This window comes from Opisthocomus hoazin, chromosome 4 (assembly GCF_030867145.1).
Source record: "Opisthocomus hoazin isolate bOpiHoa1 chromosome 4, bOpiHoa1.hap1, whole genome shotgun sequence".
NCBI classification, from domain to species: Eukaryota; Metazoa; Chordata; class Aves; order Opisthocomiformes; family Opisthocomidae; genus Opisthocomus; species Opisthocomus hoazin.
Genome location: NC_134417.1, coordinates 7,009,264 through 7,025,779, shown reverse-complemented (window position 1 = coordinate 7,025,779; position 16,516 = coordinate 7,009,264). Strand labels below are relative to the sequence as shown.

At 63.2% G+C, this 16,516-nt stretch overlaps 1 protein-coding gene across 20 annotated transcripts in view; it reads right to left on the bottom strand.

Annotated features, from left to right (window-relative positions):
• Positions 1-310: 310 nt before the first annotated feature.
• The window catches only part of KIF1A (kinesin family member 1A), a 42,038-nt gene continuing 25,832 nt past the window's right edge, over positions 311-16,516 (bottom strand). For 6 of the 20 annotated variants that reach the window (XM_075417812.1, XM_075417815.1, XM_075417818.1 and 3 more), the window contains 22 exons: positions 15,138-15,256; positions 14,970-15,055; positions 14,512-14,650; positions 14,169-14,337; positions 13,718-13,808; positions 13,229-13,347; positions 12,998-13,053; positions 12,462-12,570; positions 12,274-12,340; positions 12,100-12,184; positions 11,615-11,720; positions 6,549-6,663; positions 6,169-6,302; positions 5,980-6,041; positions 5,723-5,868; positions 5,203-5,415; positions 4,979-5,056; positions 4,578-4,702; positions 4,300-4,446; positions 3,990-4,182; positions 3,796-3,914; positions 311-3,200 (listed from right to left, as the gene is read on the bottom strand). In XM_075417812.1, the coding sequence (XP_075273927.1) occupies positions 3,158-3,200; positions 3,796-3,914; positions 3,990-4,182; positions 4,300-4,446; positions 4,578-4,702; positions 4,979-5,056; positions 5,203-5,415; positions 5,723-5,868; positions 5,980-6,041; positions 6,169-6,302; positions 6,549-6,663; positions 11,615-11,720; positions 12,100-12,184; positions 12,274-12,340; positions 12,462-12,570; positions 12,998-13,053; positions 13,229-13,347; positions 13,718-13,808; positions 14,169-14,337; positions 14,512-14,650; positions 14,970-15,055; positions 15,138-15,256 (2,521 nt within the window). In that variant the 3' untranslated portion in view covers positions 311-3,157. Of the gene's footprint in view, positions 3,201-3,795; positions 3,915-3,989; positions 4,183-4,299; positions 4,447-4,577; positions 4,703-4,978; positions 5,057-5,202; positions 5,416-5,722; positions 5,869-5,979; positions 6,042-6,168; positions 6,303-6,548; positions 6,664-8,080; positions 8,105-9,617; positions 9,645-11,614; positions 11,721-12,099; positions 12,185-12,273; positions 12,341-12,461; positions 12,571-12,997; positions 13,054-13,228; positions 13,348-13,717; positions 13,809-14,168; positions 14,338-14,511; positions 14,651-14,969; positions 15,056-15,137; positions 15,257-16,516 lie in introns of all 20 variants that reach the window. The other 14 variants (XM_075417809.1, XM_075417819.1, XM_075417813.1 and 11 more) reach the window with 3 other exon arrangements.

Sequence of the window (16,516 nt, the reverse complement as noted above, 5' to 3'; positions counted from 1 at the left end):
GCCGTCCTGCCAATCATTCCCGTTCCCTCGACGACCAATCCCGCGGCAGGCGGGGAGGGACCGCCGTCCTGTTCCTGCCAATCGCTGGCGGAGGGCAGGGAGGGCGCGGGCCGCGTGCCCGGCGGGGCGGGAAGGGCGCGCGGCGCCCCCTGGCGGCGCCGGTGCGGCCCTGGCGGCCCCGCTCTGCGCAGCCCCAGGCCGATGCCCGGTGCCGGTAGCCCGGGCCGGTACCCGGCGTGGCCCACCCAGCGGGCCCTACAGCCCCCTCGCCCGCAGCCCCGGGAAGGAGAGCTCGGTGGCGCGGGGCTGGTTGCGTTAAATGCCACATTTATTTCAGAACCGAACAAGCCTCACGTGCGCGCGGACGGCGGGGACCCGAGGCGCCGACCCCCGGGCGGAAGGCAGGGAGGGCCCGGGGGCGCCGCCGTCGCTGGCGGGAACCGGGGGCACGGAGGGCGGCCTTCCCTCCCCCGCGGGCCCCTGCCGCGCCGCCCTTCCCTGTGAAACGTCCCTTCCGTTGTGCCTGAACGTCGGGTTTGCCTTCCTCGTCCCGGAGGGCTGTGGAGGGGACGGGCGGAGAGGGGCACGGCCAGGCGGTAAGACGGCGAGGGCGGCCGGCGAGGCGGGGTCGTCCGGCCGGGGTGCCGCAGGCGCCCAGCAAGCAGCCGAACCCCCCCCGGCCCGGAGCGCGGCGGCCCCCAGCCGAGCCGGCGGCTCTGCAGGTTTGCCGGCCTCAGGCGCGCTTCGGCTCGGGCTGGAGGATGCCGGCCTGGTGGCCGTCCCTCGCCCGCGGGACGGGCAGCGCCGCCCGGCCGCCGCCGGTGAACCTGTGTCTGGTCCCTGGCAGACATGGGTTCTGTCTCCGCCGCCTCTGTGCTGGAAGAGCCGCCCCTCTGCCCTTGGGCACCCGGCGTTTCCACCCCTACCCCCCGACGTTGAGATGTGGTGTGGCCCCAACCAGTCCGTGCCCAGGGCACAGAAGCCAGGATGGCGCAGCCCTGCTTCGCCCTGGCCACAGCTCAGCCCCTCCGTGCCCCAGGGTGGGCACCTCTCCCTCCGTAAAGGCCACAAGTCAGCCTCCAGGTCTCTAACATGGATCACAAGGTGGAAAAAAACCCCAGTTTGATGAGGAGCTTGTCCTGGGCGGGCAAGCGGGGAGAGGGGCTGGGAGGAGCGGCCCCACCAGGGCTTCGGGCCAGAGCAATGGGGTGAGGCACCTAAGGAGCTGCTGCGAGGCTGGGCAGAACCTGCAGAGACTCAGGAAGGATTCCAAAACCCTTTCTATGACCTGAAACCCAAGCCGAACAGCACCAGACGTGCAGCGAGGGGGTCCTTTGCAAGCCTCTGCCCACCTGCCACGTCCCTACCCGTCCCCCATGACACAAGCCGAACGAGGAGAAGACAGCACCACGTCACACACACACACACACACACACACACACCCCTCCACGCACCCCCACCACAGCGCGGGGAGGTGCGGCAGAGCCAAGGCGCAGCCGTGCTGTGCGAGGGAAGGGCAGCCGTGAAGGCGTGACAGCGAAGCTTGGGGGGTGTCTGGGAGATGCGCAGAGGAAGATGCTCACTTTCCCGCCCAGAGCTGTGCCGGATGCCGCTGGCCACTCGGGAAGCCCCAAACGAAAGCATCCCCCCATGGGTGACGGGAGAAGGAGGAGAGGGAGAGCTGCTGCTGGGGAAGGTGGGAAGTGGTGATGGCTGGAGGAGGTGATCTTTTCAGCGAAGCCACCTCCGCCATGGGAAGCCCCCTGGATTCATATGCTGACGGAGGCAGGGTGGGAAGGAGGTGGTCATTCGCTTCTGCAGCAAGGGAAGAGGAGTGAGAAAATGCCAGCTACAACCGTAAAAAGAAGCCCCATCCCCACCCTGACACCCTCACGCCAGCCTCTCCCCTGCCCCTCTGACTTGCTTCGAACCTGTCGTCCTGCTGGGAGGAGAAGGGATGTGACAGCCCTTCTGGGAAAGGGCGACAAGGATCCTGTGGACTGGGATGGCCATTCCTAGCCCTGGTTCCTGGGGAACTTTCCCATCCAGCTTCAGAAGCAACCAGCTGAACCTCCACACTCCCTGCAGTGATGGGACCCTTGGCATCCTGCCCTAAGAGGGGGGGAAATCCCTTTGGACAAGCCCCCTGGGGTTCCCAGGCCGGGATAGTCGAGGTGGCCCATGGGCTTTTGGTTGGGAAGGACAGACCCCCAAGAGATGACAGGCAGAGCCGTCTCCAGAGCCCTCCTTTTCCCTCCAGCAGGACCAAGTTCCGAAGCGAGGTGACCCATCCATGTGGATGTGGGTGCCCCGGCCAGCCGAGACGGCAGGCTCCCCCCTTCCAGAGGTAGATGGGGCGGGTAGGAATTGCCTCCTTTGGGAAGACGTGGTGGGCTGGCCAGCCACCGCTCAGGGGAGAAGTAGTTTAAGCTGCAGGGGAGGCAAAGCAGAGGGTTGGGGAAGGGCGGGGAGCAAGGGCGAGAGCGCCGCTGCCACCGCCGGGCACACGCCAGGGATGTCCCGGGGAAGGCATCTCCGGGACCCCGGCCCACTGCCAAGGCTCTCCCCTGCCTGGGGGAGGCATTGTCCAGGGGCCAGGACCCAACTTACAGGATTTTTGTAACGTAAATACAAATAAATACTTTATAAATATCATCTTAAACTACCAACACCTGATCTTACCCTGCCATCTCTTGCAGAAACATCAACAAACTAGGAAATCCCCATTCCTAAACTACCACTTTCCCTTCACGTGGAGGCAATTCCTCCTGCTCTCCCACCTCTGAGCTTTACCACACTCCCACCTCTGTAGATCAAAGACCAGCTTTTAGCCAAAACCACCCTCCTTGCTCCCTCCCCTCCGACAGGGACCTTTCTGGAGCATTACAGATGGTGTGACATGAAGGTCACTCATGGGGGGACGGGCAGAAGATGGCACACACATGAGAAATCCTGCCCAGGTGGGTCCAGGCTTTTGCAGCTACGAACAGAAGTGTTTCCCCCGTGAAGGTGTGAATCGAGACAGATCCTTCCATGGAGCAAACAGCTGGGGCAGCAGATGGTGTGAGAGATCAGACGTTAACATGGGGAGTCTTGAGACAGAATCAGCTACCTTGATCCCGTTAGCAGATGGATGAGGTGGAGGGTGTTTTTCAGGTTAGATTCTCATCTGGGCTGTTCTCCTTCTGGACAGCTTGGATCTGATTTGGAAAACATAGGACAGAAAGCGTCAGACGTGGACAAGGAGAGATGTGGTCTCCCGGGTTCGGTATCCTGGTAGGTAGGCTGGTGCCTGAATCCAGCCAAAGCTGGAGGGACACGGGATTAATGTCTTTTTAGCCAGAGCACACAAATTTCTGTGCATTTACTCCTGTTGCCCTAGTCCTGCCACTTGAGATGGTCTCAAGAACTTTGTGAGAAGGTCTCAGAACTGCGTGAGACGCTCTGAAGAACTTCATGGGATGCTCTCAAGAACAGTGAAGGGCCAGTGTCCCTGCCACCAGGCATGGATGTTGCTTTGAACTCAGCACAACACCACCTCTGTACCAGCCAGGATCTGGCCCTAGATTGAAGCATTCAAGGGGGCAGGAGCTGAAATTAAGATTAATGCAGTCCAAGATTTTCTGGCTGAGAGCCCATCCAAGCACAGCTCTGTGCAGGAGACGCTCCCCACACCTGACCAGGAGGGACTGCAGCAGGGAGAGCACTGGAGCAGGGCAGGGAGCATGCTTGGCTGCCCGCAGACCTCCCACCGACGGCTTCCCTGCATCCCCCATCCCCCAGCTGCCCCGGTACCTTATGGACCCAGCCAGGAGGGGGTTGAAGGCGTAGAGCCAGTCGTGCATGTCCTTGTCGCTGCTTGCCTGCAGCAGGATGCCCCGGTGCTCCGTGCACACCGCAAACGTGTTTGGGGTCTGCCAGGGGAGAGCCAGGGCTGAGTCCCTCACCTGAGGGGGTGCGCAGAGCAGGGCTGGCTCCTGACGCCCTACCTTGAGCATGGCCTGCTGGTCCTCGCTGTACTCCACCTGGGCCTTGGAGAGGTTTAGTATGGCCCTTTCAACCGTGTCCTTGTCCGAGTTGTAGATGTAGACGTATGGGCGCCGGACCACCACGAAGCGCTTCACCCACCCGTTGGTGTGAGGCTCCAGGAAGTGCAAGTACCCCTTTTTGGAGACGATGGGGCTGCAGAAGGGACCAAGGTCAAGGTGGGACATGGACAACAGAGAGGCGGCAGTGGTAGGGCATGGTCCCCCCCAGCCACAAGTCGCTCCCCTTGCTCGCTGCCACAGCTGCTCCTACCTAACCCGGATCTCCTGGATGTCGGGCACCAGCAAACGCTGGGGCTCCTTCTCCTCTTCAGGCCGGCGGGCCAGGGACTTCTTCTGCTCTCCTTCTACCACAGACTCCAGGTCAGGGCTCTCTGCCCTGGAGGAGACCTGGGGGGGTCTGGAGAGGGAGGACAGGCCAAAGTGTAGGAAGAGGAACACCCAACAAGGACTGCATCCCAGTGATACAGCTGCCCTGCTTTGGGGATGCTTGGGTGATGCTGGGATGTCACCTTCTGTCCACCTTCTTACCTGACCTCTACGGCGTTGTAGCGTCCTTCCACCAGTGATGGGCAAGTTGAGGAGGGGGTGAGAGTGGTGACTCCAAGAGCTGACATGGAGGGGTCTCTCATCAGGGTCACGGACATTTCAGACAGCTGTGGAGGAGCAGAGGTGTGGAGTCAAGATACTGCCTGAAGCCAGGCACAGGCAAAAGACCAGGTGCCTGCTCATAAAGAGAGAGGCAAGACATCTGGCCGGTCCTGAGAGCCACCAGCTCCAGGAGCATCAGTGCAAGTGGAAGGAGCAGTGACCCTGGAACAGGGACCACACATGCCATGGTGCCCATCTGGCCCCTGCCCAGCCAGTCCACCCCAGCCACATGTCCCTCCTGGGCCCCGCCAGCCTGGCGGAGCCCTGGGCAGCGGCATTACCTTGCTCTCGCTGGCGCTGATGCAGACGTGGCTGTGGCTGTACTCCCTGTTGAAGGTGTGCGTGAGCAGGCGCAAGCACTGCGGAGAGAGGAGGACAGTGAGACAGGAGGTACCTTCCTCCACCCTCCTCCTCCTGGGCTTTCTCCTGCTGTGACCCCCTGCCACCCCATGGGAGCCCCTTCCCGGCTTCATCCCCGCAAGCTGGAGATGCTGCAGGGTGGTACCTTCACAGCCAGCTCCTTCTGCCTCTCGCTGGGGGTCTCAGGGGGAGAGGTGCAGCCCTCGGGGGCCCCGTCGACAGAAAGTGGGGAGGAGACGCAGGAGGTGCTTCGGGACTCAGAGTCCTCACTGGAGCAGGAGGACAGGGTCTCCAGACCCAGGCGCTGGGTCGTCTCCAGCTTCTCGCGCAGGAGCAGGTAGTGCCTTGTCTTCTCCACCTGGGCACAGGCAGCCAGGCTCAGGGGTGGCCCCTTCCCCACCACCAGCACCCTTTCAGAGCCAGCATCCTTTCTGGGACTGCCCTTCCCAGGCCCCTTAACCCCACCTGCTCATCAGCTTCGGGTCTGCTGAGACCCAGCTGGCAGCAATGCACAAGAGAGCACTGGTGGCACAGCCCCTCTCCTGCCTCCTCCCATGACCGCGAGGGCTGAGACACCACGGTGGGAAATCCCACCAGCACCAGCAGGGCAAGAGGCTGAGCTGCAAATTGCACCACCTTGGCCTCCTTCTAGCCCAGACTCTTACTTCTTGCAGGAGGCTGAGCTTCTCCAGCTCCCACTGATGGTCAAGGATGAGGCTGTCGCTGCGGGGCCGCCAGCCAGCCAGGTTCTCCTCTCCCCGCACGTAGGCTACGGAGGTGTCCAGCACGCGCCGGCGCCGTCTCTGCATGCCTGTGGGGACAGACACACAGTTGGGGGGACAGATGCACAGCCCGGACCCCAACCGCCATGCCATGCCTCCTGGCCTTGCGGTGAACACCCAGGCAGAGGCACAGCACCCACCTGGGCTGCCGGCATCAGCCACACGGCAGAGGCTGAGCTCGTAGACTCCCGTCACGCGGTTGCTGTGAGCAAAGGGAGACGAGGCGTTACCGGCTCTGCGCCATCCCCATGCCCTGGTTATTTCGCCCAGGCTGCTAGGCTGCCCCGGGAGGTCTCTCCTCCCCAAGAAAGGCAGGAGCATCCCAGTACCTCTCAGAAGCCCGCAGGCTGCCACTGCCAAAAAGGTTGCGGATGGAGCGGGAGGCAGGAAGCTTGGCGTCCCGGGAGTAGAAAACCATGCAGAAGTCTTTGGTGATGACGGCAGGCTGAGTGCAGTTCTCCATCTGCAGCAGGGCATGGAGGGAGGCATCAGGGGGGCTGCAGCTTGGCAGCCCAGTGAGTCTCTCCCACCCCTGTTGCCCAGTGGTTTCCACTCCTGGGGTCCCGCAGGGTCCCCAAGCACCGGGTTGAATCCTGCACCCCGTTAGCATCAGTGCCAGCTAAGGAGAGGTTCCCGCTGGCTGCACCTTGATCGTGGGGGAAAGATCAGACTTTGTTGGCGTTATAATGGCCCCAGCTAAGGTCCTTGCCTCGATGTAGGCGGAAAGGGTGATGTAGATTTTCTCCCGGTATGGGGTGACACGGTTGAGCAGCAGCGAGTTGTGCATGGAGCTATCCCACGCCGCCTCAAACTGGTAGAAAGTCCTGCCAAAAAATATAGCACAGCCGGTAAAACAACCGCCCCAGGACCCTAGGCGAGTGAGCAAGGAGATGCCATCCTACCTCCGCCACAGCACTGCGGCAGGCCTGCAAGGACATACGGACATGCACGCGTGGCGGGGACAGATGGGGACAGCCACTCCAGAGGACACAGGCTCAAGGCAAAGGGGGACAAGGTGTGGTGGGACGGGGACACGGCATCCTCGAAACGGCTGGCGGACAGGGGTTTTGGGAAGGAGGGACCGCAGGAGGAGCCAGGGCTCAGCTGGGGTGCAGGCAGGGCAGGGCAGGCTGGGAAGGCAAAGGAGGGCAAAGGAGGGTGCATGCCCCACCCCCGTGCTCGGAGTGGGGGCCTGCCACCCCCAGCGCGCCCAGGCCAGGTCCCCACCATCCAGCCCAGGGCACACAGCACCTCCCAGCTCCTGCCAGGAGCAGCTGTTGCCATTCGGGTGATGTTGGCCAGAAGAGAAAGGAGGGAGGATGCTCAGTGCTGGGGGGGTGTTGCTGCCAGCCTGCCCCTGGGAGAGCAGCCCCCCTGGCAGCCAGGTCCCCTTCCCCAGGGCTGCTGCCGTCTGCCAGCCCTGAGCCCCAGTGGGATCCGGGGACCATGACTGGGTGGCTGGCCCCTGTCAGGCTGTCTTCCCCAGCTCTTGCTCTGCCCCGATCGCCAGCCCCATCCATCCCCATTCCCATTGGGCTACCTCGCTCCCCTTGTGCTTTCCATGGCTCCCAAGCTGTGAGAAGGAGCCGGGGACACCCGGCCCCTCTCAGGGTCCCATAGAGGACAGCACAGCCACCTACAGCAAAAGCAGCAACCATCCTCTTCGGGTCAAGCAATCAAGGGCGGGGGAAGCAGGAGGTGGCTCTGGTTCGAGAGCATGGGGGATCCCCGTGTCACCCCCTGCCCTGCTCCTGGCCTCCCTCCTGGGCCAGCCTTGGGGTAATGGGACACCCACTCCTCAAAGCCACCCAGAGCTGCTGCAGCCCTGGCTCCTGCCTGAGGATGCTCAGGAAGCCATGGCTCAGCGACATCTCACCAAGAACACTTCAGCACATCCCCGAAGCAGCATCCAGGTGGCTAAGTGGCTCTCTTAATGAGACCATCGGCCAGAGGGAGGGGGGAGAGGCTCTCAGCTGTGATTGCCCCCGCTTTGGAAGAAGAGGGAGAGCGATGCTTTCAGAAGGTGTATGAAATACATAAAAAACCCCTGCGTGAGACAGAGCCAAGGCGAAGGGATTGCTTTGCAGACACAGGTCACTTGAGAAGAGAGGGCTCCCCAGGGAGGAAGAGGAGAAGAGGAGCCTCAGGGGAGGGGGGAAAGAGCAAAAAGCGAAGGGAGGAGGCAAGGGAGAAAGAGAGAAAAGCAGGAGGGATCAGACCGAGCGGGTGCGCGCGAAATACCTAGTGTCATTTCCAAACGAAATGCTACAAGTGGAAGGCGACCCAAGGACAAACACACACACGTACACATACAGAAAAACGAAAGGTCAGAAAGCATTGTCCATTTGGGGCTGGCGCAGGAGCAGGGCCGTGAGGAAGCGGAGCCCCTCTCAAGGGGACTCACCCCATAATGGCACTGCTGGCTGAAGGAGCTCCTGCCTAGCTGGACCCCGAATCAGAGCCCAGAAGGAGCTCAGCAAGGGCAGACAGAGGTTTACCTGCTCGGATGAAAACCCTCTGCCTCCCACCTTCCTCACGGTCCAGCAGCTGGGAAGTGAGCACACAAGTGCTCGCCATCCCCTTAACGCTGCCCTCGCTGCCATGCCAGGGCAAGGAGCTCCCGCGTAGCGCAGCCCCACAAGAAGGTGCCCGTCAGGGGGGGACCAGCTGTCCCACAACTACCCACGTGGTGGGAGATGATTTCTTGGCCCATTCCCTGGTCCACAGGGAGAGCATCACTGTGCCAAGAGCCCACGGGCAATGCCAGCGCGAGCCCACACGCTCCTGCAGTGGGGGGCTGGATCCACGCTGGATCTGTCCCCCTGCAGCCCAGTGAGGACACGGTGCCACTGGAGGTACAGCTCTGCCCTCAGGCATCCCCAAGCAGCACCAGCCTCTAGCTGCTGTACGGAAGACAACCTCCCAGGCACAAAGCTACGGAGCCCACCAGGACTCAGGAGACGCCATCCCCTGTCTCCCAGGCACAGCCCCTTCTTCTTCCGCTGTGGGGCACGGTGCCGGGACACCCCCTCCTCTGGGGCCTCGGCGATGATCCCGTCCAGAGGCTGGTGACAGCACCCGGGCCTCTTGCCCATGCACCACATGCCAAGCTCACCCTGCAGCCCCAGCTGAACCCCCCCATCCCCAAAGAGCTGCTGCCCCCGTTATCCAGGGGTTTTAACAGTCCATGTCGTGTATGGGCGTGCACACCCACCATCACACCTGCACAGAGACGCACACCGCCCATACGCTGCACCTACGCCCGTGGGACTACCGTGCACGGGGTGGACAGTTGCTGCCTGTGCTGCTGCACCATCCCGTGGTGGTGCCATCGTCACCGGGTGTCCAGCAAGGGCTGGAGGTGCCCCAAAGCCCCTGCCGTGGTCCACACCAGCCCTGTGGCTACTCCAAGCGGCACCGGAGGCCAAGCTCGGGGGAGAGGCGATGGGGCGGGTGGCTCGCTCAGCGCTGGATGCCAGAGAGATGGGAGAACAGCGAAGTGAAAAAGCAAGAAGAAAACCCAAATCAGGCGATGGGGACGCAGGCGTGCGAGGGGGAGCGGCAGCCAGCGAGAGCGCGGCCCAAACAAACAGCAAAAGAGGCTGAGTGAGTGAGAGGTGCCAGGGCGGGAGGGAGGAGAGACGGGGCATGTGGAGGGAGGGGGGGCTGGATGTCCAAGTGCTGCCTCCGGCGGGAGAGAGCACGCCGAGGCGAGGGGGGAGAAAGAAGGGAGAGAGGAAGGGGGGATGGAAAAAAAAACAATGGAAACAAATAATACCTAGGCATATCCGAATCAAGAAACTGCCTGTGAAAACACAAAACAATCACATGGTTAGTGTGGGTTTGGATGGGCGGCAGCAGCGGAGAAAAGTGAGGGGCGACCCTGGGCACTGCCCCCCGTGCCTCCTCCCTGGGCGTTCGATGCAGAGATGGATGGGTGCCGGGGAGGGAGCCGTACCACTCCGCTGGTCTCCTCCAGAGCAGCTCCGGCGGATGGGGAAGGCTGCGGGGGGGATCCAGGGCTGCTCTGGGTGATGGAGGCTGCATGGCATAAGGCGGCGAAGCAGGGAGTGCAAACAGCCGGGGAGGACGGTGAAGCGGGCCCTGGCTCTGCCTGCTGCCCTCCCTCTGCCCATCCCTTGCAGGCTGCTGGGGCTGAAGCACGCGTGCCTGCAGGAGGGATGGAAGCGGGGACAGGTCGCATCGAGAGCCCCTCAGCATCCCATGGGAAACCAGTCGCTCTCTCCTCCCCCTGCCCGGCCCTGGGCAGGCTCGACAGGAAGGATACGGGATGGATATGGCGTACGCACTGTCCTGTGGCCCCGAATCAGGGCTGCCCTCGAGGCACAGACCCCCCGAGCGTGCAAGCGAGGCGGGCTCTTGCAAAACCTGAGCCCCTGTCTTCCCACTTCTCCCCACGCCCCGAGCATCCTGCCAGCCCAGGCTGTGTCCCTTTGCCCTGCAGGACCTGCAGGAGAAAGGCAGGAGCAGGAGGCATGTCCCCATGCCTCTCTGCACTAGAGATGCCGAAGATCCGATCGCTTTGCACTGCGGACCAACCGCCCAGATCAGGAGCTGACATAAAACAGCACAGGAGCCCGTGGGTGCCACAGCTACCGAGCTCCCAGCAGCCCAGCAAAAACCACCACAGCTCTGACAGGCCAAGGCCTCCTCGCCTGACCATCCTCGCTTGGTCTTGCTCTGTTGTCCCCAAGGCTGTGCCAAAGTCTCCTGGTCCAACACTCGCACGCATACCCGACCCCACAATTCAGCTCTGCTGCCGGGGTACCACATGCCTGCTGCTCCACCGTGCCCAGGAGCTGCCCCGGGAGCGCTGCAGGGTGGCACCTCCCATCCAGACCCCCATCTTCCACCTTGAAAACACCCTGCCTTGGGACAGGCCACCTTGGGGCAGCGGTGGTCCCAAAGAAAATGAGGGGAAAAGCGGTCCCCACTCCCCGCCGAGATGTTCCTACGCTGGTAACTGCCACGCACACAGCCCAGGACTGGTCCCACTGCTCCCAGTGCTGCCAACAACTGTGCCCGTCTTCTCGCAGCACCCCGCACACACGCATTCTGGCCAGGGACCCCCCAGTGCCCTCGAGTTTCACCAGCAGCCCTGGTGCAGAGGAGAGCTCTGCCCCCTGCACCCACCGCCCTCCCCTGACACCGCAGGACCCAGCCAGGGAGATCTCGGAGATAAAAACCTCCTGTCCTGCTGCGCCCATGCCTCTGCCAAACCCACGGGGGGGAACACAGCCACCCAGGACAGGAACGAAGGGGAAGACATCCTCAAAGTCACCCAGCAGCGATGGGGGGTGGCTTTGCTGCATCACCCCCACACAGACGGGGACCAGCCACAGGCACCAAGTGGCCTTTCCAGTGATCTTGCTGGGACATGGGACAAATAGCCCTTTGTGGCAGGTCTGCTCCAGCTGTGGGGCTGGTACATCCCCCCGGCACCGGCACCAACCGGCTCTCTGCGCCAGGGGGTCACAGCCACCACCGGAGAGCAGGACCCCTACCCAAATTCACCGTAGTGCCAAAGCCAAGACCCGTCCCAGGCCTCGGGGAGGAGAAGGAAGGGGGCTGGCAGCCCTGAACTCTGAGACCCTCTGCAGCTCCAGAAAAGCCCCCCCGCCCCCCCGAGGAAGCAACGGGTCAGCAGGAGCCGGCGAGGGGCCGAGAGCCCCCACAGGGGAGAGAGGGGCTCCCCACGTCCCCCCCAGTCCCTCACCACAGCAGGGGAACAACAAGAGAAGAAGCGGCACGCACCGGTCGTCCTGGGAGGGGTGGATGTACCCGGAGGAGAGGATGTTCAGGGACAGGATGTTGGGGTCGATGAGAGACTCGTCTGCTTCTGGGGTGTTCCGGATCCGACCTGCAAGCGCAGCACGGGAACACCACTCAGGCAACAGACGGTGGCCCTGTGAGGGTCCCTGCAAGGGGCAGGGGCAGCCCTCCTGCTTGTACCCCTCAGCAGCCCCCCCCCGTCACAGGCAGCAGCCGCCCAGCACTCGGCCATTCAGTGCCGGAGGTCCTGGTCCAGCTCCTGGACATGGTGGCTGGGACCGAGGCATCCTGCCCACACAGCGTCCCGGTGTCACCTGCTGGGCACCTGCCCCTTTGCCATTGCAGGGTGGGAGGGGAGATGAGGGGTTAATCCCCGCATGGGAACATGGGCAAGAAACAACCTGAGAGGATGCTCAGGAGCTTGGCAGGCTGGGGGTTGCTCACAGTAGCAGCCTGGCTTGGCTTACCCACAACCAGCTCCCTCACTTCTTTCCAGCGGATGAGGCTGCCTGTTTCATGCACCAGGGTGACGGTGATTCTCCTCTGGATGCCCTGAGATCCGCGAGGCCAGAGGAGGGACAGTGGTTAACACAGCTCCTGTCAGGAGCCAGAGCCAGGACGGCATCTCGGGGAGGGAGTACCTGGTGGAGAAGGAAGGTCCCATGGCACGGCATGCCTCCACGGTGGTCCACGACGGCAGGGATGTAGCTGGAAGAGAGGATCATGGCGTGACACGGAGCCCTATCAGCCTGCCCAGAGGTGCCGAGCACCAGGCAAATCACCGTGCTGCCTCCCTCTACTTCCCTCTCCCCCTTCCAGAAGGACTTACTCGCCGTTGGCCTCCAGCTCACAGATCTCAAAGAAGACCATCAGGTCATACTTGCACTGGCATGGCCCGGCGCTGGGTCGAGTCATGGTGCTCAGCTTCGTCGCAGGCACTGTGGTGGGTCAGAAAGACAGCTTAAAGGGTGAGCTTGCTGCTGGCGTTTGGAGTGAGGCGCGTGGCGGCAGGCAGGGCAAGGGCAGAGCAGGCGGGGACCGCAGTGTGACACAGCGAGGTGGCAGCCAGGCAGGAGAGAGCACATAGAGGGGGACAGCCCCATCCTGGGCAGCTCGCTGACCACCAGCGTGCCTTCTCCCACGCCCAACACAGAGCAGCGAGGGTGTCCAGATGTGGCCGGCCTCACCTGTCCCTGAGATGCACACCCTGAGCCTGCAGCCCCAGGCACGGACACATCCCAAACCACACAGCACCACTCCAGCGACCACTCGGGGCAGCTGCTTGGGGACAGCTTGGTGAAGGGGACCCTGCACCCAGCATGGGGACCACGGGCGGGCAGAGGAGCAGGAGGCCACACGCCCTACCTGGTTTGGAGAGCGGCATCACACGGGGAAAGTGGCGCCGGGATGGCCTCAGAGGGCTGCAGAGAGAACCAGCTCGGGTAAAGCATCCACAGTGACCCCCGAACCCGGCCAACCCCACCTACACCCCTCCTGCCACCTGCCCCCCCACTTTTCTCTGTGTCCCCAACAAGTCAGCTGCACTGGGTGCCCCTGTGGCACCCAGGGGCCGGGGGTGGCCCAGGGTGTGCCCACCTCAGGACATCCTTGCAGAGGGGTGGGAAAGGGTGCTGCTGGTAGTGCCCAAAGACTTCAAATACAATCGGCTGGCTCTTGATATATTCAATGAAGGACTTGGTCACCTCCACCGCAATCTGGGAAAGAGACGTCAATGGCGCAGTTTAGCTGGGAAAGGGATACAGCCAGCAACAGCACCCAGGAGGTGGGAGGGTGCAAGCCTGTTTGATCCCCTGCATCCCTCACCCATTCCCTTCCCCGTGGTCTGGAGATGCTCTCACTACAAAGACCACTGCTATGAAATCCCAGCCATTTTGGGTGGAGGGCAGTGGCTTTTGGCCTTTCCCTCACACATCCACCTTCTTTAAGGTTGGCTTAGCTGGGCAGCTGTGACAGGCTGAGGAAGCCAGGAGGAAGATGCTCCCCTGGGAAGTACCAGCCAATGGCCCCGGGGAGACCACGGCAGCCATGGGCGTAAGGGGCTGTGGGCAGGAAAGGGGTACGCACATTTTGGACGTGATAGAAGCCCAGTGGTGGACCCCGTCCCGTGTTCTTCAAGGGCTCTGTCGAAAAGGCCTCATCGTGGCGATGGATGAAGCTGCAGAGGGAAGGAAGGTGGCTCGGAGGCTATGGGACAGGGACATGCCGGAGAAGGGAGGGGAGAGAGGGCAGGGACCAAGAGAAGAGCCCGCTTCCCCCAGGGCTGATGCCCACCCCCTGGGCGCCAGGTGTCAGGACACCCCTGACACTGATGGGAGCCTCTCCCTGCCTTTCGCCAGTGACCAAACAAGGTACCAGACAAGGACATGGGCTCATCCCGCAGCCCTTGGTTTTGCCTCCCCATCCATGAAGGGCTCAGAGTTCGGGAGGCTGGGTCTCCCCGATGTTCACCACCAGCCCTGAGGCAATGGCCGGAGCACAGTGGGAGCTGCGGAGCCAAGGGGCACCGGGGGCTTACTTGAACTGGCAGAAGATGTCTGCATATTCTGCAGAGATGCTGGAGGCTTGCAGAACCGTTACGCGGAACGTGAAGATACTGCCCAGCTTCAGGTGGTCCAGAGCCGTCTCCAGTGGCCCATCTGGTGCAGGCTTCTCCGGGCTGTCCAGGAGAAGGTCCTCTGGGGTCACTGCAGGGAGGGGAGAGTCCTCAGCAAGGCAGGGGGGTGTGGGGGGTCACCCCCCTCCATGTCCGCCAGCAGTCCTGCAGCAGGGCAGCGGGCTTTCGATGCTTGGGCGGGCGCAGGAGGTTGGGTGTCAGGACAAGGGGGCTGCTCCCCAGCCACTTGTCAGCACCCCCTCACCTGCACAGGTGTTGTTGTTGACTTCGTCGGCAGAGGGACCCACATCGCTGACCTGCCCCTGGCCTTCAACGATGCGCAGCTCCTCCTGGGAGGTCCCCGAGCGAGACATCCCCACAGCTGGGCACGATTCTGACTGGAACTGTGACAGGAGTGGGGCTCAGGGATGCTGGTGGGTCCCCAAGGTGGTCCTGCTTTCACTGCCACCACCACCCGAGCACCTGGACACATCCAGCTCTCCCCTCCCACCCCACAGCAGCCCCCTGCCAGGACACGGTTAAGAGCAGGGTGCACCAGTGGGTAATGGAGGGCTGGGGGCTGCTGGGTGGACTGGGAGCACAGTCCCTTCAGCTTGATGCCTGCACCTCTGGGAGCCCGGTGGTGCCCGTGGGGGAGCATTGCCATGGCAGGCAGGGGTCTGCGGTCCCCAGGCACCCACCAAGAGCTTGCCACTGCCGTACCTTCTCAAAGTGCTGGTCATCGAAGGATATCTTGGCCATCCCCGACTGCCGCACGCCGGAGCCATAGTCGGGGGCTTCCTCATCCGCTAGAGGAGAGATGGGGGTGAGCCGGAGCGGCAGGCGCAGGGCACGCAAAGGGCACATTTGGGAAGGGGGTCCCTCTCCTACCTGAGATGGCCTGGACAGCCACGCGCAGGAAGCCCTTCACCTCGCCCTTCTCGCTGACGATGGCCACGCGGTGGACCAGAGGCACGGGGTAGAGGAGGTTGCTCAGGTAGACGAAGGCCCTGCCGGAGAGGGGGGGGACACACACACAACACGGAGGGGAACGGTCACTGCTCCCACCCGCGGGTCCTCAGGCGCGGGTGGCGCGGCCGGCAGCAGCCAGGATCCCAGGTCACCGCTCACGGCACGACCGCAGCGCTGCAAAGCAAAACTAAAGAGAAGGCAGCCAGGGCCAGCCGAGAGGGGTGGGGAGCGGGCAGCGGGTGGGCAGCGCACCGCGGGCAGCACCACGAAGCAGATGGGGCTCGCGTACCTCTCCGGCTGTCACCTCTGTGGCGGGCGGGGAGGGGGGCTGCGCTGGTGCCACCGTGAAGCTGGGAGGGAAGAGGACCTTCTCTGCGGTGGAGAGACGGAGGACTAGGGCAGGAGGTGCTGCGACACAACTCGGGGGTGGCTGTGGAGCCACGGTGGGGGGGACGGGGACAAGGCAGGGGGGGATGGGAGAGTGATGAGGGAGGTAGAGACCGGTGGGAGCGAAGGAGGGAGAGGAGGAGGTTCTGGCCAGAGGGCAGAAGCCTCCAGAGATGAACCTGCCAGGGTTCCTGGCCCCAGCTCTGCCTGCAGTGTCACAGGACTGCTGGAGGCTGCAGGTGGCCTCCGCTCAGCTGGGAGGGAGGCTGCACAGCGTGGCTGGTGGCATCGGAGACGTGTCCCTGTCCCATCCCTTCGCTCGTGTGGCTTCGAGGTCCTGGGGCGCCCGCCAGCACATCACAGGGGTGGCAGAGCTGGCTTCTCCCTGTGGGTGAGGAAGGAGCTGCCCGTGCGGCAGGTCTGAGCCTCCCTGCCATCTTCCACGGCATTCAGGTCGCCGATGCTACCACAGCACGGTGCCACTCTGGGCTTCAATGTGATGGCCGCACCACGTCTCTGCCAGCACCTCCCACCAGCCTGCAACTCTCTCTTTCTCAAGCAGTTTGCCTCCTTTTTCTGCCTTCCTCAACCGTGCCGCCGGCCGGCTCGCCATTCAGTGGTCTTCCTGGCACTCTGGCGATGGCGTCGCGCTCTGCCCTCGGCAGTGACAAGCCATCTCTGCAGCCTCTCGCGCCGAGCTCCCTCCCAAGCGGTGCGAACCGCCGTGGCCTGCATGGTGGCACCATTCCCAGCAACAGCAGGTGCAGAGGGCCTGGCCCCCCTCCCAGGGGTGCCCACCGGCATCTTGACACGCAGCATCTTCGGGTGTCGTGGGGCAGGAGGGTGCTGGGGCCAGCCAGGACAATTCTGCTTCGGGAGGCTGCCATGAGGGTTGCACCCCCAAGCAGCTG